Genomic DNA, 27992 nt, shown 5'->3' on the forward strand with positions numbered 1-27992 from the left:
AAAAGCACCAGGGCCTACTTAGAGAAATCCCCGGTGTCTGCAGGGATGGTGTGCCACTGGAAACAAAAACAGCATGAGAAATGCATCCATCCTTCACTCTCAGCAAATAAACAGGCAATGCTCGTAGCTGTGATGCCAGCACCTTCCTTGCAGGGCTTGTCAGCTGATGAAAACCTGATGCTGGGAACAAACGGTGCCGTTCATCTGATGCTGCCATCCTCAGGCAGACTTTTATTGGAGATCAGTGCTTTGGACAAGGCGCTTAGGGCAGGACCTGCTGCTTCTCATTTGGGGAGGCATACTGTTTTATTCAGCATATTAATATCCCTGAATTTATTTTAAATCAGTGCTCAGATTAATGTAGACTCAACTGAAAAATGCTGGCAATCAGCAAGAAAGTATGCATAAGAGGGCAAAACAGACCAACTCGACGCTTAGATTAATCTCCTTATCTCAGAAGGCAGAGCTCGAGGCCACAGATACTGGTTATCTGGTTACTCTATACTTAATGTTTTTATTTTTAAGTATCTGCTTCTTCCATCACCCAGACAGATCTCCATCATCTATGTTATCAAACCCTTCTCAAATGCCCTAGACTTTCTCTTGAATACCTCTACTTTGTGGACTACCAAGGTCTCTACATATGAATAGCTTTTTTCTAATCCGCCTACTCTACCTTAGGGATTTTTTCAGTGAATCCACAAGCCAGATTTTGCAGCATAACACAGTAGCAGGGCTACCAACTTTTTGCCTCTCTGTCTTCAAGCCTAATCTTCTTTTTACTGGAAAAAAGAGAATGTCCTTTAAATATTAAGGCTTTAGCACCTGAAAATGGAATCTCCCAGGCCACTGAGGATGGGGACAGTGCTTCTTCTAACTGAACGTTTCTAAAAAACACTCCTGAAAAATGCAGTGTTAGGTTTAGGAAGATCCTGCACATGGGCAACCAGGTAATTGGCAGGCACCTGGAGGAGACTGAACTATAGAAGACAGTATTGGTGTAGTTCTGTAAAGCGCCCAAAATATACTGCTCTTTCCTGGGGCTGAAGAAGTTCCATTATTGGCAGAAAAACCCATCCCTACCTGCCCGTGTGTGAATTTCTACTGCACTGTGAATGCCAAGCTATTTCCCTCCTTCCACTGAAGGACCTTGATGCCACTTTCCAGTGCCATAGAGTAGAAGCACATCTTCAGACCTGGATTCACCCAATGGTCAACTCTCAACACCATGTCCTACCCCAGTGAAGCCTCATAATTCGTGTGACATGTCAGTTACCAGCTTTAGACCATAGCATGACACCTACACAGGGAGAGTTTTCAGACCAGAATCAGTAACATCACGGAACAGAAAGATTCTCTTAATTCTTGCAATGGCTGCAAAGAAAAACTTGATAGCCATGTCATGCAGAATAAAGTCTCTTCTTTCACAAGCTCACCTTTAGCTTTTGCTGAGGTGTGCACCGAGCTTTTCTTTCCTGATCAAGCTTGCTGCATAGGGAATCTGCAATGACACAGAAACAAAGATGCTGCTTTAAGCCAAGGTTTCGCTAACAAAACATCCAAGCTGGAATCCCTGCAAATGAAAGGTGTTGTTTGCCTCCTTATATCATTTTAAGAAATGGTACTTTAAATTAAAGGATTGAACTCTTTACAAAACTGCAAGAACATTGAAGGAGAAAAAAATAAAAATGGCCCAAATTAAAACAACAGATATATCTTAAAATCCAATGTACAAATTGTCTTCCGATGTTTTGTTTAGATCAGTCGCTGGCAAAAGTAAAGCCACCACCCATTCTGCTACCTGTGAGATTACAAAAATCAGCTGTCTGTAACAGAGCAGGCAACAAACATGCATCTCTGTAGAGCTGAAAAACAGCAGGTTGGGAGCACGAGACTTCTTATATTTATATCATCATAATTAGGAAGTTCATAATAATTATCGCTGACTTGTATCAATCTGAGGGAAGCCAATGAAGTGAAACAAATAATTAAAGAAAAACAGAGAACTTAGGCATATTAGGGAATGTAGTTATATTTAGAAATGAAGCGGGATGACGTGCTCACTGGCTACTGGGAATACAGTACGGGGTTGCTCTTTTTCAACGCTGGGCCTTCAGAATGCAACAAAACTAAATTGCTCTGAGATTTCTCCGTAGCTGGGAAGCCAAGTGACTACAAATTCACTGTTCTTTGATGCTGCCTTCTGGAAGGACCGTTGAGGAATTCAGGTTGGGATCAGAAAATCTATGCCCCTACGCTCCCAGGTGCTGCTGCACATGGAGGTGACCTGCTTCTGCTGTCAGGCACTCCAGAATATATTCACAAATAATGTCGAATTACTGCAAGCTGACAAATATGCTGGGCTGAAGTCAAGAGCGAGGCCTTAAGCTGCAAAAACAGCAAAAGGAACAGACAGGCAAATGCACAGAGTTCAAGCATACTGCCCCATGCAAATAATAACATACTAGAAGCATACGAATTTATATCCATATGCACTGACTATACACCTGACGTGTTCTTGTGCATCCTTGTTGTGGTTTTAATTACATTATGCCCACAGTATGTGAGGACGTTTGTGTGAGTTGTGCTTCTGGGCTGGTGTAAAGTGCAGTATCCGCATTGTCATTTCTCTCCATCCCTGCCTTCCTCAATAGGGAAAAGAGCAAGGAAGGCTCAGGATGAGAGGAAAGAAAGGGGCACCTGCAGCTCAGAAGCTAACCCCTTCATCTCTCGGGAAAGGAGGTCAATCTGATTGAAAGCAGCAGCACTGGGAAGCACCAGTGTCTGCAAAGATGAGCCACCTGGCTGAACGAAAGCAGAAGCCTTTCACAAGGGCATGCTGCTTCCCCGACTCCACAGCCCTGGGAACAGCAAAATACGTGTGCAGAAACTGAGAGGATCAAACCACTGATGACCTGAAAAGACACAGGATCCAGGCGTTTGGTCTCACTACTGTTATAACCCCTACCCTTCGCAGAAGCTGAAAGCTATCAGGAAGCTTTGCTGCCCGATCCCCCCCAAAAACAAGAGCTCTCCTCTCCCCGAGGCCTTGAACAGATCTGCCTTCCAGGCCACAGTGTTTGCAAAGGCTGGAAAACTCCTCTCCAAACTGCAGCACAGAGGAGTATGCAAAGGAACTGTTTACCTGATGACCCTTTCGCGTGGTTTAGATTCAAAAGTGAACCACAAACAAACTGCCTGGATAAGCCACATTTCAGCTGAGACCCGTGATGCTTCACCAACTGCTTTCTTCCTCTCTCCCACTCACAACGGCCAACAGGCAACATCAGTTTGCATGGCCGCCAATTATATAGGACACCTCCCAAGCTGTACTGACCTAGATAATACAACGGGGTACATTCTGTCAGAAATTAACTGTTCTTAATCCACTTCTCTGCTATATTTGGCACATCAGCGTCTTTTCAATGTGTGTTGGTTGATCCATTCTCCTGGTAATAAATGGAACTAGGAAAGGTGGGTGTTCAATAGGGAAATGACTACGTTCTACATGAGTTAAATATCAAAAGCTCTTCCAGAAGATGACAACTCCAGTGCTGCAGTGGACTAGTATTTAGGGCTCTTGAAGACAATACAGTCCTCTTTTGTGCATCCACAATGACTGTTGTGATGAAGATAGGAACAGCACTCAAATGGGCCTGAAGGTCCAATGTGTGGCCCTTCTCAAAGGGTGGACAGCCCTGCCAGCAATAACAAAGTGCAGATAGTTCGATTTTAAGTAGCAAGTAATCTGTTTCTCATGACTAAGTCCACACTAATAGGAAATACATTGCAGTGGGAGCAGATCTGTAGGGTGCAGGAGAAAGACCCAGTGTCCATACTACATTTCTCTTGGGATTTTTTTTTCTTCAGACTAGCTCTACTCTAATCCTGGGTACTGATCATCTGTTAAGAGCTAGAGCACACTCCTGCGAGCATTCCTGGAACACATCTCCATTTGCTTCATTCAGAAGGAATCCAGTCTGCAAGCTTCAAGTCTGCTCCACAACATGAACCAAAGCGCAGGTAAGCAGATGGGATCGGGGATTAGTTTCTAAAGCGCGTATCTGATCCCTGCTGCACTTGCATATCTTGCTTCTGTACTTGCTTCTGTACAGCATTCTCTTCTGGAGACTTTACCTTTGCATCCCATCTCTAGGTGGGATACACAATGATATATCACCCTGACTTCTGTTGCTTGTAGAGGGAATCTTCAGTACCCCAAAGCACTATTATCTTATGTGTACCTACGGGTATTTAATTAAACACTTCTAATTTCCAGAAAGTGCACTTAAGACCTCAGTCAGAACATTGTCCAGCCAAGAGAGCCGTTACAAATGCAAAGCGTATTTACGCAGGGAAGGAGGCAGATGTGCAGCTGAACTGCCACTGGAAAACTACAGTCTCTGCACACATGGTGCTTCCGGGTAGAACAACGTGTGGTACTAAGGAGAAGAAAAAGCATGCACTGAGTCTTTGACAGCTGGAGGAGGAATGGAAAGCCAACAGCTTACCCTAGAGCGCAAGTCCCCACTATTGGCCTGTGAAAGTATTTATAGCTGTGTGGGCTGAGTTCAGAGACTCTTCCCTGCCGGGAGGACAGTGGCATGTGCTCAGGACAGTGAACCGGTCTGCACAGGATGCAAGGCAACGCAGAGTCGTGGCTGGAGTATGCAGCCTCTCCCCTATGTATTTTTAAGTACTGGAGCACACTAATACCATAGAAAAAGGATTCTGCCCACAGGCAGTAGAAGGGGCTGGCTTGTGGGTCTCTGGTACACACACATCCATTTTTTATGAGAATTTCTGCAGATTCTAAAGGAAAGGAAGCTTTTACTTCTGTTTTTAATAACCATTAATTCTACAAGACATTCCTTTTCTTCAACATTTGAATTTACTGGAGACAGAGGCACAGCTTCATCCTATTAACCCAAGGCGCACCCAAATGCATTGTCAAGATACAAGTTTCGCTCACCTGTCTTAAAAAAGCAGACAGTGGCTAACAAAATTCTGCTGAAAATAGTACTTCTCAGCTCAGTTTTCTGTACAGTCAGGGATATGTACGCTACCTTCAGCATCAAAAGGACATATTCCCAATTTGTATCACTAAATCTGGAGAAGAACTCTACTAAAAGTCAAATGAAGATAACAGAACACATAGGAACAGGCCTGCAATATCATCCCAACTGCTAAAGCACAGAAGAAATTACTGAGAGAAAATATAAACATTTCTCTGGTTTGGGGGGAGGGACACAAGGTTATGACATCTGCCTTGGAGTCTGCAAGACCCAATGAACAGAAATGCTCTTTTACCTGTTATTATCTGGGTGTCAGTGGACAGGCACTTCAGCACAAGATGCAGCTCAAGAAATCCAAGAGCCATTCTGCTGAACCAATGTTTGCCTCTAACATTCTTGTCAAGGTCAATCAATCTAGCTGGACCACTTTAAGTAGAGGACCAAAACAGAAATTCCAATAAAGCGCTGCTATTTCTTATTTCTACTCTTCGAATATGGAGTGACAGGCATGCAGTGACCAAGGTCTCCATGCACAAAAATGTGGATATTCCTTGTTTGTGTAATGAATACATTAGTTGTACAAAGCACCTACTTTCTATATACAACCTAAAATAGGAATTAAAACTACTGGCACTTTTCTTAATTACAGCAGGACCCAGAGGAACATGATCTCATACCTCTGAAGTTCTATCAACATTACCACATTGTAGATTTTTTCTTCTTTTAAACACTCGTTGTGAATCTTTAAAGATCAGGGTGAAAGACAATGCAGAGATAGAAATAAATTTTGCAGGTAGATAGTTCCTGACTTATTTTATTGCCTGCCTCTGAAGAACAGAGTTGATTCAAAGCAGCACAGAGAGTAGAAGGCCATCAAACATCGGAGGAGTTCCAGCTGCATCCAGTTCTGAGCTCTGAACATTATTACCAGCTCCAAGTTAGATGAGTGAGGAGGAACTCAGATGCGGTTTGGGCTTGAGTATTTATTTATACTCATGGGAGTATAAATAAATTTAAAAAACCCTAAACAAAACCAAACCAATGCTTTCCACTTGAACTGGAAAGACAAGGGATTACCTGAGTAAATCCCATTTCTAACATGCCTCAAAGATCTGCTGCCTTTTACACCTATGTAAAATCAGTGGGACTGATCACTACCTGATCTTAGTTATATAAACCACGACGGCAGGGTGATAAACACCACCTTAGCTTTTCCTGATGGGTAAGTTACAACTGTGGTCAGCACTTTCTGAGAATCCACAAACTACTTGTAAGGGACCCCTGAAAGGAAATTAAGAAAAGCTAGCCTGTTTGCAGGAGCTTAAATTTATTGCATGGTGCTCTACTTCTTTGTAGCAGTGTTTTAGAGGGGTTCACAAAAATATCAAAGGATAAAAATCGTCATCCTGGGAATGTTGCTACTGATCTTTTTCTCCCACCAGGCAACTAGGAAGAAAGTTAATCTCTTTTGCATCTGATCCACTAATACAGTTGCTCAGAAGACAGTATCAGACAGATACAGAGTTTCAAGCAGGAGTTGAGTCAGCACTTTGTTAGGCTGTGTGGGCTGTCCTGACAGAAGAATTGTGGTCAAACTAAACAGAAACTGGCAATTCTAAAGGCACGTGAGCTCTTCTGAGGCTGCACCACATGTGCCATGTTAGAATTCACCCCATCTTGCTGCGCAGAGATTTCTTCTCAGTGGCTCTTTCTGTACCAATTAATATGAGAAGCCAAATGATCCACGCCTGAATCCATATGTAAAATCCGTATTTTACAAGTGACCTCCAAGTACACACGCTGTACTTTGCCAATCTGGGAGACAGCACTTTGAAGGAGGAAGAGAAAGACACACTCAGCGATTTAAGACCCATGTGCTTGTTAAATATGGTGATCAGTTGGCCGAGAGCTTGCCACAAACAGGTTGCGATATACTTTCTGGTAGCTTCTCCAGGCACTCTGACCAACTCCTTTCTCAACAGAAATCACTGACGGCTGTCCCACTGCTCCAGCTACCTACCAAGCCAGGTTATGTCCAAATAAGTCAACATCCATGACACAGGATGTAAAACAACAGGACCCATCCTGCATTTTCCCAATGATCTGAGCCTTGCTCCTGACTTTCAGGAAGCCATAAAATAATTTTTCAATAGTCCAGAGCGGACAAAGCATTAAAATAAAAGCCCATTGATTAAACACTGCTTTAACTGAGGCTGTTAACGAAGACTATCAACCCTCGTCCCTGGCAGCCGCCGCGGATGCAGTGACCGCCGGGGAGCAGCAGAGGGCACCCGCAGCCCACGCCAGTGTCCCTGTGTCCGTCCCCCCCCTCCCGCTGCCACCCCACTCAGCGCGGCTCCCCGCCACGCGTGGCTGTTCAGCATCTCCATCTGCGCTGCAGTTTCACGATGTCACCCAAGAACTGGGAGAAAAAAGCGTTACATTTAGTGTTCGATACTGGCTGGGCATGAAGCACGTCTAACAGTCAGGTTACAGTGGGCGTTCACACTAGAAAGTTTTCAAATATAATTATATTTGGTTAATTATTTCATGCTTAGCTTCAGCTTGGTGTATTCCAGACATCTCTGACACACCAAACACCAAGGCAGTTTATTTGAAAGTCTGACTACTCAGTTATGCAGTTTGAAAAATTCCAGTTCAGGATGAGTGAAATCATTGTGAGGGCAAAACCTGCCTCTGATATCCACTGTTACAAAAGATGCCTTAACGATCATGCACCAATCTTCAGGAAGGACTAATTTAAATTGTAAATTCCTCCAGCAGTGAGAAGAGCCAAAAGAAACTGACTCTGTGCGTTTATATTGTTTGTAAAATAAAAAAAGCAATTAAGCCAAATTCTAAGGCTAATTATACCAGTAAATATTGAGTTAAATCCAACACAAGTATACACCTATGAAGCTGTAAGTAAAATGAAAATCTGAGTATGCATTTAAACACTTCTGGTTTTCTCTTTGCACTTCTGTGTCAACAAGAATATGAGGCATGGGCAGCTCTATTAAACCAATAGTACAGTGTCCCAGGTACATACAAACCAAAACAACCTACCCCTGTTAAAAACAAAACAACAAAACCCAACCAAACAAAAAAACAAAAGTAAACATGTTTTTTGTGTATTCTGCACCAAGAGATTTAATTCATCCATGCCAAAACCCAAAAAGGCCAAAGGAGTTCTATTGTTAGCACGTTCAGCTCATTAATCTTAATTCTAGATATAACTATACAAAATACATTCACATGAACGAATTAAAGTAACTGCTGGGATTATCACAGCAAAAGTGCTGACTCCATTTCAGTTATCAACCAAAACATCAGCGAAGATTTCTGCACCCAGCTTCAACAAACACACTCGTTATTTGCAACAGTGTCTCTGTTCTTCATATGCAAACATCTTTTTATCAGTCTCACTGATACACGATCTGCCTCACTGATATCGAGGATACCCAAATGTGAGCATAAAGACTTACTGATGATTTGACAACATTTCTATTAATAATAATTAAACTCAGGCAGCCACAGTGAGTGGAGAGGTCCTGAATTGTTGGTGCAGTACATTAAATGTTGAAACTAGTCTCTGTAAGTATATTCGGGCAGCTCTGCTTAATGATTAAATGACTGTTAGTCTTTCTGTAGCATGCATCAGTAAGTGAAAACGGTGTGAATTACATGATTGTATTTCTTTTCCTGCCCAAGAAAAAGCACTACACTGAACCTTGTGATTTCTCCACTTCTTGTAAATCAGAAAAACCACCACAGCTGGCTTGCTGCAAGTCTGGGATATCCAGTTTCAGTAACAACTTCACAAGTGGGCCACAACGTGAACAGCAGAGATGATCCATTCTCTCCCCAGGAGGAAGAGTGAGTTAGCTCCAAGTTCAGCTGACACGAGAGATAAAGGCTGAAGTGGGCTCACAAACTCTGTGCCGAAATATGCTTCATAGCAGGAATCAGACAGGTCACCTGCCTGGAGTCCAAAGCAATAGGTGAAGTAGTTTTCAGGATGACATCCTAATGGCACTTTCTGTGCCAGTGCAATTCACAGATCAAGCCAAACTCCCTGTCTGGCATCGGGAGACAAAGGGGAACAGAGTAACAACTGGATGCATCAATGGAGACCAGCAGCAAAAATATCTCCGAAGATGTTCTGGACTTGAATTTCCTCCATAAACAACCTCCTTCAAGCACCCTCCATGTCTCATTGAAATCTCTGAAGTCAGCAGGAACGGGGAGAAGGAATGTTCGGCAGCTCTAAAAATAAGGCCACTCCTAAATGCCTCTAAACATAGGCGCACAAGTTTGACAATCCTGGCCTTCAGCTTTATTTTTATGTCCTAACTCATCAATTAGAAAATGACAGTACCAGAAGGCTGGATAATGCCTTCTCCGCAACCAGAGCCTGTGACAAGCACAAGGAAAATTTAGATGCTTGCCCACAGGGCTGATTCAGGTAAGTGGGTATCTTTGCCAAGCCTGCTTCAAACCCCTCCTGTTGAATAATGTCAGACTAATCACAGAAAAAGCACTAGCAGAAGCAGCATTAGCTGGTACTCTCCCATTCGTTATCATGACCTGCTCTTAAAACCACACTAAGCAGTACCTGAGTAAGAAACAGCTTCACATACTCCACCCCTTGCTTGTACTGGATTAAGTGTGTCAAGCTTTCAAAACAGCACAGTTGTACGCAATGATCCAGAGTTGCACTAACACACACACATACAAAATCCCTCTTGATTTTAAAATAACACGCAAGAGCCCAAACAGCAACGTGCGCCTGCACAGAACTGTGTTTTGGCAACTCGATCTTTTACTGCTGAGTTAAGCACTTCTTCTAGTAGCTGAAATTTGAAAAAGGACGCGTTCTAAGGTTTATTTGCCAGTGAGAAGCTGGCCTTGCACTGATTCCCTACTGAGGGCTGAAATGCACCCCTTGGCAACTCATACAAAGTAGAAATATCTAATTACTTAAGGGTTTACTGATTCAGCCCTCACGTTTCTCTCAGAAGAAGTACCTCTCAGTGTTGAGTCAACACATTTCGTTCAGTTGAAACACGAAGACCCATCTGGTTACTGTATGAAAGTAAATCTCCAGGTAATTAGACTCTAAACCAGCTGAGAACTGCATGCTTACATCTTGCTAAGTATAAGGTAATATGAGCCCGGTAATAGGACATTTGCATGGCTCACAAAGGAAAAGTTTGAGGAGTGCATTTTAAAAAAATAAAGCCACAGTTCATAACATTTTTAGCAGAGAAGGCCAACTTACAATTTGTAGCTGCTGTACCATTTCTTCTCGGTACGCCAGTTCCCGCTTCATCTGATCTTGAAAATTATCTACAGGAAGGGGAAAAAAAGTAGATGCGGTAATTAAAACAGAGACCACGCAGCAGAATTCATGTAAGTCATGTTAAATCAAACCCAATCACTACTGAGGAATTGTGAAGCGCTACAAAGCCCTTCAGCCAATTAAAAAGCATGCGTAACAACTTCTTCTCTAGTAGGACACGCAGTAGACAACAGAAAAACCGTGGAAAAATTGGATTCAGCTACTTCCCCAATTAGCAAATGTAGGCTGCTAAGGCTCTGTTGCTGGCATTCATTCTCACAGTGATTTTCTCAATGGGCCAGACTCTGCAGTCATTAGTCAAACTTCTACCAGCATTGAAGAGAAAAGCAAAAACTGCTCTTCTTTGCTTAGGCATAAATCTGTTGACATCAATAGGGATGTCCAATATGTGAGAACAAAAAAGCGTTCAAGGATGCAGGGTTTGATTTGTAGTTCATAACATAGTGCTGACGGCTTTGAACAAAACTCAGGCTAAAGCTCCATAAACAGTAATGTGGAACTCAGAAGGGAAAAAGTCTTTGAAATACAGATCCTAGAAAGCTGGGTTACAGCACAGGCCAGGCCTTCCTGCTCCAGTAGCGCCTCCTTCCCTTATTTTCCTCCTCAGTAACCATTTTAGACAAAACTTCCTTTGGTAGAAGATTAACTGCTGCTCTGTGTTCCGTAACATTGCTGTTGGAGGTTGGGAAAAACACAGAAAAATATAAACAAAACTATTGACAAGAAGCAAACAACTTGGGCGAGTTGTATGACAGAGACCTAGGTGCACTGATGGACTATTAAATGGAACGGGAAAGAAAACCCATTCCAACCAACATAATTTTGATCCAGGAGACCTGTCCTGGAACACGGGAGCAGCAAGGCGAATGCCAACAGAAAACAGCATGGAGCACCTCAACACCCAGAGCCTAAAGAAGAACACTGAAAGGCCAAGGCAGCTAAAATGGTTTATTTAGAACTAACCAATTAGAAGAGATAATAGGCATGCTCGTTGCTGGGACACCAGCCCAGGACTCGGGAAGCCTGGGTTCAATACCTGCTCTACTGGACTCCATGTGTGTGTCTCTCCGCGCCTCCTTTCATCACCACTAAAGCACTGCTTCAGCTGCCAAGTGCGTTGGGAGGATTAATGGATTAAATGACTGTGGGATACTTTGATAGCACAGTAATGGGAGTCACAGAAACACCTAAATTGCAACGGAAGGATTTGAGCTCAGGTGAGTAACAAGCAGCTCTTATTAATACTCTGCGTGCTGCTGCAGTGCTGGGAGCCCACCCACTCTCGTACCAGCTGCACAGCCTCATCACGACTTCTCAACCCCAAAAGCAAGAGTAAGAATGCAGTGAGCAACCATGGCATGATACAGTGGAGAGAAAGGATGTACCTCGCCTAGGGGGAAAGGGGACGTGTCCTCATCAAGCGTGGGTATAGGAAGGGGCTAGGAGAAAGTGCAAGGGGTGCGAGCTCGGTCCTCCTCTTTCACACAAGAATTTTGCCCTCTCTGAATGACGAGCAAAAGTTGTTGTTTAAAAGGTAAGGAGGCACTTTAGGACAACAAGGAAACAGCAATGCAACAAAGAAAGAGTGAGAAAATGCGTCAGGCTGAAACCATCAGGACCCAGCACAGCCACAAAGAAAAGGATATGATGGATTATCTCAGTAATTTTCTTCAGATTTCAGGTAAATGCCCACAGAAGTTTTCAGCCTATTCCTTCTACTCCAACTCGAACAGAAAAAGAAGCCAACAAAAATAAAGCAGGTTTGCAATTCCTCTCTTCCTAGCCCCAAGAAAGCTGTGCAGCATAAAATGATGACCACTCCTGTCCTGGTCACTAAAGGCTGATAGCTATGATGGAGATTCTCCAGTTTCACTCTGAGTAGACTATATGGAGAAATTTTCCTTCTCTTCTCAACACTTTCCTCTCGACTGCCTCTTCACGGGCTCATCACCTCTCAGAACAAAGAGCTCAGTGATCTTGTTCTTCTGCACTGCAAATGTCCAAGCTCACAGTGGAAATGGGGTGTTAATGGTAAGGATAGTGTTTTTTCCAGCAGCATTTATCTGACTCTGAATGCTTACAGACAAAGCAATGAGCAATACCCAAGAGAAAAGATATAAATATTTAAACAGTTTTCTTAACACAGAATTAAATACTTTAACTATGCAGACTATGTTTCTGCCATTTTATTACCATGATGTTAAATGCAGCCGGACAAAACACGTGCCAGCCAACACTAAAGGTACAAATCAGCCGACGGTTCTGGGAGAACGCGCTGTGACCATGCACATGTGCCCATATTTCTACTAGGACAGCAAATTCTTTGATTTTCTTCAAGTGATCTGATCTTTTTTTTTGTTTTCTTCAAGTGATCTCTGGTTGAGAAGTCTTACAGGCAAAGGAAAACCTCATCTGCAGTTTCAAGTACAACAGCAATATAAAAAGAAAGGTGCAGACAGCAGAAGACAAGGTCTGCTATTTTACGAAGTATAACAGGCCACATTTCAAGCAGGTACAAGAAGCCACAGAGAAGTGTGCAGCACAGCACTGCTAAATGAGTTGCAAATAAGATCAGTCCCCATTTAACAGCAATTGCCATGAGGAGAACATGGAAACCAAATACCATTTACGCACAACACTGCATAGCACTGCTGCGGGTGGTGGTTTGATGCTATCAATGTGTAATGCCCCAAATGTGCTCAGTTCCAAAGGCAAGACCAAAAAAAAGGTGACTTTCAAGTCAACTTCAGGTAACACAACAGGAGCATTTTCCACATCTCACACATTGGCACCCTACTGAAACAGGAATGGACTTTCTCCTTTTTTAAAAGGATAGAGCAAACTTAAAAGCCAAAGACTCCTCACTTACCCACAGACAATGCCAAGCATAGGCAGAACCACCCCCACCCGTGGGAGTGAGAACTACCCTGGCAGTGTGTTCCTGTCCTCAGCAGCTTTAAGGACAGGGCAGAGGTGCATTTCCCGTGGCCAGCCAGCCCAATACTGCAGTGTGCCAGACAGAGAAATAAAGCTTGTTACCTGCCTGCTCTTCGTTCCCTCCTACAGCCTCAGGTGTCTCCAAACTGTGATAAATCCATCAATACCATTTCAATTTTACCTCCACCTTCCTTTAGGAAGAGGCCCAGCTAAGAAGCGAAGTTACTGAACAAAATTGGTTCTGTTTTACCTCAAACCAGCACAAGCTGGATCTCTCCCTACCCCTGCCCTGTCCAATACTACCACTGGCAGTTAGTAACTTAGAAAAGACTTGTTTTGCCAGGTTTCCCAATACCTGACCTAAAGCAGCGGCCCCATCCGCAGCAAGATCCTGGAACAGACCCCATCTCTTTTGCTAGAACACATGCTGCTCTAGAGGACAAACCACACTTATCTTGGATTTTACACTTATAAGCTTTACTTGGACCCTTTTTCTTGGTTTATTATATGCGGAGGGGGGGTGGTTTTTTGGTAAATCTAAATCTGTAAATAGGTTTTACGGTCACTTGTATATATTGTTTATAGCACATTATCTGTTTTCTATTTTAATCCTGAAGAAAATTGACCACTACTTTGTGGTACACTGAAACCACATATTTTTCAAACCGGCATACACAGTCGCCACTTCCTTAGTCGGCCGTATGTGTTCTTTTCTTTTATTTGAATTGTATTTCATGTGGTTTAATTGCAGTGTTTATTTACACAGCAATGACAGAGCATTAATTTTACTGTAGAAGAACAAAAGGATAAATGAGTGACCTGAATGGCAAAACTCCAAGATGCCATTTCGCCAATACCACACATCAGTGTTTTGATCTACACAAATTATTTGAAAATTACCTCACTCCCAAACCCAGTAATGACTGAATTTATGCTGAAGGATGAGGTTATCCTCCTTTCATTAATATCTGTATCACCTCAGGTGGCTTGACTCCTTTATTTGTGAACCTGTCTACATCTTTTGATATTTGGGCTAAAGATGGAGTCATTCCCAGAGTCATCACACTTTCATGCTTCCCTGAACTTACCCTATACAGTGCTACAGAAAGGGGAAAAAACATATTTTCTTTAAATAATAGGAAAATACCGACTGTGTTCCCATCTTTTCCTGCAATCCAGGGAGGGAGGTGCAACATTCCTCAGCTTGCAGCAGCGGGTTTTGGTTGACTGACTTACCTCAAGGACAATAACCCAATATTGGGTTTTGTCCCTGGAGTTTTTAATTAAAGAACTAAGAGGACTAACAAAACAGAGAGTTTCTGAACCCTTCAAGAAACTATAATAAACCAGTACAAGGGCATTTTGTGCTGAGGGCTGGTCAAACGTTTCAGTCACACGGGCATTAAGAGAAGTTAGCAAATGGCGGAAGACCCTGACAATTAGTCTGGGAAGGTTTTGATGTATCTATCTGGGTTTACTCTGAGTCAGGTAACTGCGCAGTGCTCCATCCACATACAGTCTCACAGGAAATCAAGGACAAAAATCAAGAGTTTTAAAACACAGAGTTTAAAAAACCTCACGTTATCAACGTTAGGAAAATACTGAATGGAGATGCTGTCAGATCTCCTTCGGATTTAATGAAGATTCAAAAAGTGGGTGCAAACACACTTTTTCCTTTTCATTTAACGCTGAACTAGGGGGACTGGCTGGGCAGGCTGCTGCAGAGCCGTGACAGCCAGGCACAGGGAAGCCTGCACGGCAGTGCTGATCCCTGTGTAGTGCTATGTTACAGATGGAGAGAGAGCAATGGAGGTGCCCTGATCACTCCAGCTCTGCAACACTACATTCACTGCATGTTAGAGAGCCCTTATTGTGTCTTCTACCTAGTCCTGATCTATGTGGGATTTCTCCTGGACGCATGCTTTCCCCTGTTGCTGCCAGTGTAATTCAAAAGACCTCCATCAGTAGGTCTTTTTCTGCATCCCTGTGCATGCAGTTCAACTTTCTGGCAGTTTTATGAAAACCCTGCTAATTGTTGATTTTTATTTTTATTTAACTGATGTCCAGCACATTCCATCACCCCTGGGTAGCACCCTGCTCATCAGCCATGGTGAAAGGGCCATCTCAAATAGCCCATCTCAAGAGGAAAAACCCAAACAGTTTTTTCTACTCCTTAAGCACAGGTCAAATCACTTCTCCGGCATCAGACAGAACCACCTAAAGATGACTATGAAGTAGCCTGCCTTCAAACGCCTCCAAGAAGCTGGTTACGATCACCACCATCGCTGTACCCCAAGAAGCTCTAGACGTGTTCCTGTCTACTTGCTGTATTCAAACTACTAAAATATACACCAAAATAGACATCCAGCTTCCTATTTCCCCTACAGAAGACTTGCTTGGGCAGCCTGAAAGGCCACAGCAGAAGTGCCATCAATCTCAGCAGAACTAAGTCAAAGATCCTGCCAACATACCTGAGAACATACCTCTCCCTTTTTAACAATCTGACAACAAGCAACCACCCACAAATTACACCAAAACCACAGATATGTGTCTTACTGAAGACTGGGAAAGACGCATTTCCTTTCAACACCTGGAATTCTTGTTCTAGTCTCCTACGTAAGTCGATCTGTTCAAACAAAACCTTCTGGAGTTCTTCTAACAAAGAGAAAAGAAAAGTGGTTTTGCTAATCTGTATAAATAATTCTTGAAAGAACCATTGCAGAGCAATTCATTACTGTAAGACAAAATATTTTAGCAGTTACAAAAAAAAAAAGTGTTGCATAGACCTACAATAGATTTTGTGCAGAAAGCCATGAATATAAATCAATGCAATATATTATTTTAAAGTATTATATTACAGTGTCATGTATTGATTGATATATATGCATTAATCTCAATTATATCCACCCAAAGGTCCATATATTATTCATATGTTACTTGACAAGCTTAAAATATGGTGCAGAACAAAAGTGCCCCCTATTATCCTCATGTTCTATTAAAACAAAGAGCAGTCTTATAATGTAAGAGGCCCTTATTTATTTTACCTTTCCCCATGTTTTCTACATCCTTCTTCAGTGAATGAGGTGAATTGGTTTCTTGTGTGTGTTCGCCTTAAAAAAGAGAAAGAAGAGTTATTAATTTACCGATACTGCTTTTCATCAGTATTGTCTTTACTATGCAACTGCTTCAGAGAATCTAGAGCAAAACGGAAAAAAAAAATACAGAAAGAGTAAGACTGAGGTTTATCTACAAACTCCTGTGTGCGTAGCACAAACCTTTGCAGGACTTGTATTTGCTTCTAAAGTATCTATCTACACCACGGGCTCCTGGTGTCAAGAGCTGATGTCTCCTCCGTACCTTGGAGCACTCCTCTTACATGTCTGCCAAACTGATCCCTGCTTTCACTTTAACCCCTCTTGAAGATGTTCCTATCAGAGGAATGAGCTGAAAACAGGGTAGAGCCTTCTCTACAGTCTCATCTCCTCTCTTCACAATGGAAAGTCCATGGTATCTAGCTGGGCAGGAGCCTGTTCCCAAATCCACAGACAAAATCCTTTTTGCACCAGCCTCTTTGCCTTCATCAGCTCTCTAACTTTACCGTCTTCTAGAGCTCTATGGCACGGGCTTATTGTAACTGGATATAATTTATATCCAGCTGAGATAAAATTGACATTAGTGATATTTGCATCCCAAGGATATACCTCTGAGGTCAACCAATTCAGAGACTTCTGCCTTAGGTCGCTCACAGAACTTTTAATCATATAGTAGTAAAGACTTTTCTAGATAACAGAATTTGACTATTTCCAGATATACCTATGCTATTTCTTTCAGCCTTTTTCCTTCACAAATAAAATAAAATAAAATAAATCTTCACAAGGCGTTAAGTTCACCTGGATGACAGTTTGACTTAAATATGAACGCACTGACAGAAAGTGTTATTTTCATTATCCTCTGGAACTGTGAAATTTTCCTCTAATTTCTATGAACAGGGTTTTGAAACAAAAAGCCAGGAAAAAATATGGGAGATTTTCTATTATTTACAGCTGAAGTAGAAATGGACTCCCAATAATTAAGAAAATATTCAGTAAATAACCAATTATTGAACTAACTGCACTAATTTTTGGTGTAGTCCAGCCAGTAAATACACATCATTAACTCCACTGATGAGTAATCACAAGACATATCTACATATAAAGCTACTCATGTTTATGTATTTGGAAGAAAGAATCATGGAGGGTTTTTTTAAAAATAAAAAGCCATAGCACTGAATAGGTCACCACACAACAGGTAAGACAGCAGCTACCTAAAAAACTTGTACTGTCACCATACATTTGATAGTAGGTCATCACAATAAGCTAATTTTAAGGTTGAATTGGAAAGTCTTGATTTATATGCAGTCAGAAATCTTTTTGCAAAACATTTATTTCTGTTTTTAAAAATCAATGTATTCTTATATCCAGTAAACCTGAAGTCATAGTATATGAAACATATCCGATAGCTGTGCATTTTAGCATCTCTTAGCTCTTCATTCTTTCAAAAAAAAAAAAAAAAAGGCAACCACTCATTCAGGCATACACATTTACACAACTGATATCCGCTGCCAGGAATTCCATTTCAAAAATCTGTTTATATAACACAATGATTTAAAAAAATCATTTTTGTATGATATTTGAGATAAACAAAGTATTTACTACAGGTAAGTTGTCTCACCACACTAAAAGAAATAGCTAGCTTAAAATACATCACTTTTTGGGCAGCGGTTTGAGGTGTTTCCATAACATAAAATGGTCTTTTTTTTTAGTTAACATAATTCTGTTTTAAACAGGATTGCTAACGAAGTATTTTGTTAGATAAATTAGAGTACATAAAATCAAAAAGAAGGAATTTAGTTTTAGGAAGGATGTTTACTGAATTATAAACATTAGTATGTTTTTCCAATCAATTTATTTCATTGAGGCATTCTCTTCTGGATGTTTTATGCGCAATTTTGAGGGATAAGACTGACAAAGAGAAGGTAACTGGATTTCACAAGGGGAAGGAAAAAAAGGGTAAGAGATTAGATCCCAGCACAAAGCCTGGCGGCAACACAGCTCTTTCCCACTTGCTTGGTTGAGCTTTCGGGGCCGTATGGCTGCTGACTCGCTCGGACTGAAAGAACGGCATCAAAAAGAAAGTAAGGGCACGTAGCATGAAGAACAACTCTCCAGCATCTGCAGCAGCCCTACAAAGCTACCAAAAAGGCTTATTAAAAAAAAATCCTCCAGCCTTGCCCCTGAAATAAGCAAAGAACAGGATGGGAAAAGTGAAGGTATTTAAAGGCAAAACCCAGCATATACAGTTTTAAAGAATAACTGCATTTTTAAACTGCTTTCTGATGTTCAAAAAAAGCCTCAACATTATTACTGTTAATGGTAATAATAATCAGATGGGTTTCACCTCTCCAGTCCCCCTGAAAATGATAATCAGGAGCCTGCTCTTCTCCGTTTTTCCATACTTCCCAGAGGCCTCATCATGCGTTGTGTACTGTTCTACCTTAATTGAAAGGGAGGAGGTATTGAATATTTAACCAGCTTCCTTTCTCTTAAATGTTAATTAAAAGCTAAATAGGTGTTTAAAAACAAACAAACAGAAAGCCCAAAGAATTTTAATCAGTCTAAGAAAAAATCACTTCCCCTTCTAATAGCTCCACCATAACTCTCTTGGGCCTTGTCTACACAAACTTGTAGCAACATTTAAAACAGCAGCACTGAAAGCTGTGCAGCCCCCCGGTACGGACACCTAGCTTTTCTTTAAGAGAGGCCTATTTCAGTTTATTCAGAAAAATCAAACTATACCTCAACTGTCTACTGGCTAGGGGGAAAAGGGGACGAAGTATTCATAGCCAGTTTGCAGTGCCTCAGCTAAAGCTTTTGGTACCTCTGTTGTTCCCGACTAGCTCAGGTGCACAGACATTGTTAATCTGGAATAAAGGTACACAGATTGTATTTTACACAAACTACTTTCCTAACCTAGAACGTGAACATCCACCCATGGAGGAAAGCAGAAATGATGCCTGTGAGTAGACACACCTCAAATTTAGCAGTACTCTGAAAACCAGAGGTCCCAATTTGTACATAGACACAACCTCAGCTCTTGTGATGCCAACATTTTATTAGCTCTACCCACTGCAGTAGTTAAGATTTGAATTTTTAATAAAAGAAATGAACAGAAACATTTCTAAATTTATTCTCCCCAAAATAAATGCACATTGCCCTCGATGTACAAGACCAAACTAGACATAGCTAGGTTACCTCTTCATGCTGTGCCATCTCGAGCAATCTCCTGCAACCCTTCCTCAGGAAGCTCTCAAAGCTTCTCTTCAAACCGCAGCTGAAGATTTCCACGCTGGCCCAAACAACTGTGCTACATCAATGGGCAGCTGATTTGCCCAGCGCACAGCTCTGATGGAGCGGGAATATAACTCAGCTCTCCTAACTCCCAGCACTGTGCCTTGTCCCCAGTCCAATTCTCCTACATCTGCAGTGCCACACCACATCAACCAAAATCATCCACCCGCCTGTTTCTCGGTGTCGGCCCTATTATTCCTGGACAGTACTTAAATATCACAAAGCACAGTCTCCAGCTCACTCCTATCAGGTGAGCTTTACTGCTGTGAAGCCCGCAGCATCGATGGTCTACCGTAACTTAAATGTCCACCGGTATTTTTAGCTGCAGAGAGAGCTGTCGGCAGACACAAAGACCGCAGCAGTGAAGATGTTGGTATCTTCTGGCTATAAATATATATATATATCCATTTTAAAAATATAGGCAGATGTGGACCAGCAGACTTTCAGAGGTCCAAAGGCTCCATTTGTATTTGCAAGTAATTACTCGCTTTAAGACACGCACAGTTCTTGTGTATGTCCTGAAGAAATCCTACCCTTACTGAAAATACTCATGCATCGTGCATATTCATGCTGCTTTTGGGGGGAATAATCAATAGGATAATCAGGACTTGGGGAAAATATGCCTATTTTAGGAAATTCAATAAGCATCTTTTAAGTGCCTTCCTGCACTGGGGCAGATACACATTTTAAAATCTGGAGCTTCAAATGTTAATTTGCCCGAAAGTGGTTTAACTTTAAAACAAACAAGTTCTTTTTGCACATATAAAGCCTCATTCATAACCTCCATTTAAAGTTTAAAACATGAAGATCCGGTTAAAAAAACATCCGTGTTGAAGTACTAACGGATAGAGGAGAAAACAGTTTCAGGATTTCAAACTGAACGTTCAAAAACTGTGACCGACTTAAAAATATGAAATGTTTCAGAGGCAACAAATCAACTGGCTTTCGGTCTGAACCTCATGCATACATCAGGGAAGCATTTCATAACTTTAATCTAGAAGCATGAGGGCTAGAAAATTTCTAATTCCTGGTTTGTTTTAAATGGAAGGTGAGATTCTCACCAGATTCCAGAAGATGGGGCTTTAAAAAACAACAATGCACCTATTATTGTAAGACTTGAAAAAAATAAAGAGATTCAACAATGTTTCACCCCTTTTTAATAATTCAGAGAGAGCTCCTGAGCTTGTTAGGAATAACAGAAGAGAAAAGAGACAGGAATAGTAAATAAGGACCCAGTCCTACAGTCCATCTGCAGTTTTGTCTGTCCTGCAGATCCATGTACTTATACACAATCTTATCTATTAATCTGCAGTGCTGGGTCCCACAGCTGAAACTTCGCCTCATCTTCCCCCATTTCAACTTTTAACTTTTTTGCATACACCTTCTGCAATACAATTCTATGTCATTTACCTTCTGGATCCAATGCTTTACCACTTATCCCAGTAAAAACTATAATACCATCCAGTCTGCTACACATAATAAATGCCGGGCTTCCCTATGAGCCACTGGAAATCTACAATAATTGCACCAATATTTGCAGAGTTATTCAGTACATATATTTAAGAGTAAATGAAAGAATAATCTGGCTCACTGTTTCTAGCCCGAATTTTCCTGAAAGGCCCTTCAAACCATCTTTTACAAATAATAAAAAAAAAAAAGTGGGGAAATTGTAACAAGATTTGAGAAGCTGACTTCTAGCTGTTATTAACACCCAATTTTAGAGCTCGTCTTTCTCATTAAAACAGATAAAAAATTAGATTGGTTGAGGAACAGCTTACAGAGCACAACTTCTCTTTAATAGATGCGCAGTGTTTGCAAGGCAGCCTTGCGACGCTGTGCTGTGCCGGACACACACAGCTCTTCTACCCTTCAACTCCAGCTGCTGAAGGAGGGTCAGGATGGCAAACCACAGTTTTCCTCCAAAAATGGACCAGTTACGTAAGTTAGTCACAGTTATCTTTCAAAACTGCCACGGGAATTTGAATAATTTCGAGCTCTTTCTGATTACTGCCTGACAGAAAAGGAAGGGGGATTTTCATCGCCAGTTTACCAGCTATGCAGGACGAATGGCTACGGGATCTTCAAGCCTGTATCTATTTCAGCCTTGCACAGAGCTCCGCTTATTATTAAGTTCAGTGACATACTGAGAATAAGAAGCAAACATAGGCACTTAAAAATTATCATCTCTGGCACAGAAAATACTTCTTTTGTTTTAATACGGTCTTTACTAGGTTTAGTTGATAAATACAAGTCCATCTCACACGGAGAGGAATTTCCAGGCTCATTTCATCTTTCTTAATCTTATTAAGAAGGCACAGCTTTAAGTAACTTGTAAATGTATTAAGTATATTAAAGAAACCAGAGAGCCAGAATACTCTGCAAAATGGTTTGACAACTGAACACAAAAGCAGTGCGAACACAACCCACTAATTCTGGGCAAGATTAAGAAGGCCCAATCCTACACAGACGTACCAATATAAATCCCTCTGAAGATAATGGAACTGCTTAGAGAGCGCACAGAAATCTTCTTCAGAAAGGAGCACTTAAATATTTAGGCATTTCTTTACAGTCAGTTCATCTCAGACCCAGTCCCGAGACCTTCAGACACCCAAGTGCTGCTCTCAGTTTACTTAATATATTTAAGACTCTCCACAGAGCTGAAACGTGCAGGGTAGGACACATCTTTGAAAACTAAAATTTACATTTAGATTTACCATGAAGGACTCACAGTGTCAATACAAAACACTTGGAATTTTACATAGAGAGAGGAGCTAAAACATCTAAGTAAAGTATCGCCATTTACTTTTAAAATGAGCACAGATAGAATCATTTTCTAAAAGACAAAAAGTACATATTTTTTCCAAAAGAAATTAGCCACAGTAAGGACACTGACTATGCACAGTGTACTGTATTCCTAAAAATTCTTAGGTTCTCAAGGTTTACTTCTGCCTAGTATCACTGCTGTACCCTCAGTGGTAATTATTTGAAAGTACAGAAGATAATTAGGTGCTATCCATTGGTCCACAACCTCAATCCCTCAACCACAAAATTTACAAAAATCTAAAACACTGATATGTTTTTTCCTCATATACCATTGCTAAAGCAGGTTTTATTATTAAATATGTCTAAAAAATACCCTTTGAAATGGGGTACATTTCCAAACGTTTGCGATCTTTCAATTGTTCTCTGCTATTATATAAGATTTCTATAAGATCCCATTTCTTCATTTCCACTCCTTGTACAACTCTCTCTCTCCCCGCTTGCTCTCTCTGTCTCATTTGACAGGCAAATTTGCAGACATTGCCTGAGGATAACAACCTCGTTTGACAGTCAATTAACCGTGAATAGTCAAAGCCAAGGCAGTTTGCATTACATAAATGGAAAATTAGATTCCTTTTTCCCAAGAAACAAAACCCTCTCCTTAAGACACTGCAATAGACAACTTAGTATCAAAACTTCTAATCACGTCTTTCCCAAACCCCTTGGAGACATTTAGCAATCAGTAAAAGGTGGTTTCATTTAATTTGTATAATGTAATTTTTGTAAATGTATTATACATTTTGTGTAGAGATCATTATCATGGAGATAATATAAATGTTGGCATAGATGTCATAAAACACCTTTAATGTCTTTCTGACAGATATTAAAAGCAATAAGCTGTGATCCTTTTTAATGGAAGGTTTCAAAGAGAACATTTCAATTATTGTCATTTTATGCTTTTCCAGCCTGTTTCATTGTGTAACCTGATACATTTCTGAAATTTCTGCTGAAATATGCCCAGCAATTAATAATCTTATTCCTATTAAAGTCAATGCTTTCCACCTATTTGCATTTTTCTCAGTTATATTTGCTTGGAATTGTTTTTATCTTTACCCTTGTACTAAATATTCAGACATTTGATTATGAATTTAAGTCTCTGTCTCTTTATCCTCTACCTTCTTCTGAGCCTACCTACCTGCAATATCTCTCCAGAAGTCTCCTCCTGAAGGCTCCGAATCAGTGATGAAAAAATTATGCTCCTTGTTCTTATCTGAAATCCAAACAAAACGCCACGCTTAGAACGCTTTTACCAGCAAGAAACCGCAAACCAAAATGAATGCCAGAATCAAGAAAAAAAGTAAATATATATTTGTATATTCAGCATGCACAGAGGCGCATTTTGGATGCGAATGAATATAATGCCAAATTACCACCATAGAGAGACTATTAGAATGTTTAATGGATTTTTTTAATTGAAATCACGGAAGTGATTCATTTTTGTTTAAATCAAGCGATGGAGAGTAAGCCCACACCGCTTGCAGAACTGTGAATTCCCACACCTCGCGGTGAGCGGGCGGACCCACGCCTGTCCTCACCTGAGAAGGAGTCCTCCTTGGTCGGCAAGATGACTTGATTAATCTCCTTGCTCTTCTGATTCTAGAAAAACAGAAAGGAGGGAAACGCACAAGATCAGCATGGAAAACAACTAGGGGCACATACACAGTCTCGGCAGTTCAACAGCTGGCACAAAAAGCGTGCCCACAGAAACAACATGTTAGGGAATCCCACCGCGGCGTCTTCCACAGCTACCTTACAGAAGGAGCACACGTCCCGTCAAATACTGGACGGCAAGGCGCAGGGTGGGTGAGGGCACCCCTCCCAAGATGGGGCCTGGATTCTTTTCCCCCCATCTGGGACGAGGAAGTGAGGCCATAGCACAGTGCCCACAAACACTGCCGACAATCACGCACCTCCACCCCGCTGGGCCTGGCACCCACCGAATAAATCTGCCAGTTATTTTTGTTAAGACTCCAGGGCTGGCCTTTGGCCGCCATGTTGTAAAGTCATGCCACCATCGAAGCGCTTCACCACAGGAACGGGCACAGCAGGGGAGCAGGCCCCCACCCCTCTTAGGTGCCTGATTTGGGGAGAAAGGGGGAAGGTGGGGTGGACCATGTCCAACCGTGGCCCCCTAAGCCCAGCCTTGGCCTGCCATGCCGGCTGGGGACACGGCACCTGACATGGCGGCAAAGGGGACCCTGAGCCTGACATGGCGGTGGGGGCTGTGGGGGTCTGGGTGGTGCCTGACATGGCGGCAAGGTGGACCTGGCCGCCCAGGAGACCCTCTCCCGCCCCGAGGGATGTGTCAGTAGCCGCGGGAAGAGACCTGAAGGGGCTATTTACATCTTTATAGGAGGCCTGCTCCTCCAGGGACGGATGGTGCGCCGGGCTGCTGCCGCCGCTGCCCGCCCGGGAACCCCCGGGAGGCAGCTGCGGCGGGGCCTGACCCTCCCCAGGCTTCTCCTCAGCGGGCGGCCGGCTGAAAGGGCCGGCGGCGGGGCGCTCCCGGCCTCCCTTCTCCGGCAGGCCCCGGGCGGGCGGGAAGCGGCCGCCGGCCGCCAAGGGGTCTCCGCCGCGGGGGTCTTCCTCGCCCTCCTCCTCCTCTTCCTCCTCGTCTTCCTCCTCCTCGGGGGGTTTGTGCCCCTCGACGTCCACCTCGGGCTCGTCCTCCTCCTCCTCGTCCTCTTCCTCCTCGCTGCTGTCCTCGCTGGCGAAGCTGCAGCTGGTGCCGCCAGGCGAGAGGAGGCGGTGAGGGGGGTGCGACGGCGGCGGTGGCGGCGGGGGCAGCGGGTGCCGGTCACAACCCGCCTCCTCGGGCGGCGGCGGCGGCGGCGGCAGCAGCAGCTGCAGCGGCGAGGCGGAGCGGGGCGGGCCGCCGCCGTGCAGCTTGGCCAGGCTCTCCGAGTCTTCCTTGCCGCCCACCGGTCGGAAGGCGCTGGAGTGGTGGTACCCACCGCCGGCCTTCCGCCCGGCCGCCGCCGCCGCCGCCTCCAGCAGATGCGGGTGGTGCGAGGAGACCCTCCCGCCGCCGCCGCCGCCCTCTGAGGCGGCGGGTGAGGCGGGCTCCGCGCCGCCGCCAGGGGGCGACTCGAAGAGCGGGTCCCGCACGGCGGCAGCGGCGGCGGCGGCGGCGGCGGCGGGAGCGGGCCCGGCGGCGGGGGGAGCGGCGGCGGCGGGCGGTGTGCCCAGCCCCGCGGTCCCCGCCTCGCCGCCGGGCTCCGAGAGGTCAAGGAAGGCCTGGCGCAGCAGGCCCGCCCCGTCGCCCAACGAGCAGCCCAAAGCGCCGGGGGGTTGCGGCGGAGGCTGTAGGTAGGTGGGTACCGGCAGCCCGCCCGGTGTGCGGGGAGGCCAGAACATGCAGAACGGCGGGTAGAAGGCGGCGTCCTTCCTGCCCGGCCAGAAAAGCCCCGAGAGGCCGCTGCCCGCCGCCGCCCCTCCGCCGGCCTTGTGCGCCGCCGCCCCGCCGAGGGCATCGGCCCCGCCGCCGCCATCCTCCTTCTTGTGGCAGAGGCCGAAGGCGGCGGCGGGGAAACCGTAGGGGTGCGGGAAGAGCCCCCCGCAGCCGGGGAACTTCTGGAGCACGCCGCCGAAGGAGCCCTTGCTGGGTACCGGGATGACCGGGTAGCTCCGCGGGCTCTTGCCGCCGTGAGCCGCCGCCGCTGCCGCCGCCGCCACGGCCTCCTGCAGCTCCTCGTCCTCCTCGAAGCGCGGGCGCTTCTGGTGGAGGTCGGGGGGCCCGGCCAGGAGGTGGGGGCTCAGCAACCCGCCGCCCACCACGGCGGCCGCCGCCTTCACCGAGCCCAGCGGGTGGCAGGCGGCGGGGGGGGCGGCGGCGGCCGGGGCCGGCGGGGCGGGCGGCAGGGCCCGCTTGCGGCTGCCGCCATTGAACATGGCCTTGACGTCCTCCCAGGCGAAGACCAGCTCGTCCTGGGGGCTCTTGTCGGTGAGCTTGAGGTGGCGGCGCCAGGAGTTGAAGTTGGCGGCGTCGGGCTGGGTGTACTTGGCGTCGGGGGTGCGGTGGGAGTGGAAGATGAACTTGTTGGGGGAGAAGTACATGCTGCAGTAGCTGCACTTGATGCACTTGGCGCGGGAGCTGTTGTAGCGGGCCGGGATGAAGCTCCCACGGCAGCCCCAGGCGCACTCGTGGGACACGTCGAAGGCGAAGTTATCCGGCAGTTTGGGGGGCCGGTTCTCCCCCAAGAAGGACTTGCAGAGCCGCTCGGCTTCCCGCTTGGTGATCATGCCGCAGCGGCGGGAGGAGATGGGCATGGCCCCGGCCCGCCGGAGGATCTCCAGCTGCACCGGCGTGCACTGCACGCAGGTGATGCCCAGGGCCACCCGCCGGTTGTGGATCTCGTTGTAGCTGAAGTTTTTAAGGAGGGTGTTGGAGATCTGCGCCAGGCACAGCCGCTCCTGCCCGTCGATGACCAAGGAGACGATGGGGATGCCGTAGAGGATCACCTGCCCCACCTGGTTGGGCTTCATGGCGGCGTGGCCGGACCTCGGCTGGTTCATGGGGTCCGGCGGGTAGGCGCTGGACGGGGAGGGCAGCAAGATGTCGGTGGGGCCGGGCAGCGGGCTGGTCGCCATCGCCTCTGTGCCGGGGGGGCTGCTCTGCTCCAGCTGCGGGCGGGGAAGGGGGAGAGAGAGACAGCGCCGTCAGCCGGGGACCCCCCCCCGGGAATAGATGGGGGGGACCCCGTGGGGATTTGGGGTCCCCGCCACAAGCGCACACAGCCCCCCCCCCCCCCCCCCCCCACTCGAGGCTCCCGGCGTGGGAAGGAGCTGGCTACCCTTAGCGACTCCCACCCCCGCCCAAACCCACCCTGGCCTCGCCGGGGGGTGACCGTGGGGCCGCCTCCGCGCACTCCGGTTCTCCGACGTGCGGAGATGGCGGTAAATAAGCAAACCGGCCCCTCCCGGTAGGAAGATGCTCAAACCCACAGGCGGTTCATCCCGAAACACGCAGCGGACACGCGTGTCCGTTCCTCTCCCGCCTCCCCGTCCTGGAAACCCGCCGCTGCCCTGAGAAGATGCTCCGTGGAGCCTCCGCGCCCGTCAGCTCGGCCCGACGCGTTCCTCCGTTTCGCACCCCGCAGAGAAAGCGCGGAAAAGGGGAATATGAATTAAAAAAAAAAAAAAAAAAAAAAGTTTCGACGTTCGCCGCCGCCGCCGCCGCCACCCGCGCATCCTTTACCTCCGCGGCCGCGCTGTAGCCGTGCCGCCGCCGCCGCCGCCGCCGGGAGGGAGGCGCATCCCCGCGCCCGCCGCCGCGGAGCAGCGCGGCCAGCCGCAGCCCTGCCCTCGGTGCAAGCGCGGAAGCTGCGCGCCTCGCCGCCCCCCGCCCCCACCTCCCCCCGCCGTGGGCACGGTGACGTCAGCGGAGCGGTGAAAGGCGGGGAGGGGGGGGTCTGGCTCCCCCCATCCCTCTTTCCCCGCACCGGGAGGGGATGCGGGCGCTCCGTCGGGGCC

At 45.3% G+C, this 27992-nt stretch overlaps 2 protein-coding genes across 2 annotated transcripts in view; both read right to left on the bottom strand.

Annotated features, from left to right (window-relative positions):
* Positions 1-27992, bottom strand: part of HDHD2 (haloacid dehalogenase like hydrolase domain containing 2) — a 105430-nt gene that overhangs the window by 41096 nt on the left and 36342 nt on the right. The window lies entirely within an intron of this gene.
* Positions 1439-27113, bottom strand: SKOR2 (SKI family transcriptional corepressor 2; the record flags this gene model as incomplete). Its single annotated transcript, XM_082497600.1, has 7 exons — positions 24864-27113; positions 24056-24116; positions 23656-23730; positions 16359-16424; positions 15871-15969; positions 10297-10364; positions 1439-1501 (listed from the first exon to the last, which is right to left on the bottom strand). The coding sequence occupies exons 1-7, from the start codon at positions 27108-27110 to the stop codon at positions 1439-1441; spliced, it is 2679 nt and encodes an 892-aa protein (XP_082353726.1). The 5' UTR covers positions 27111-27113.

This window comes from Vanellus vanellus (genome assembly GCF_965231255.1).
Source record: "Vanellus vanellus genome assembly, chromosome: Z".
Taxonomy (NCBI): Eukaryota; Metazoa; Chordata; class Aves; order Charadriiformes; family Charadriidae; genus Vanellus; species Vanellus vanellus.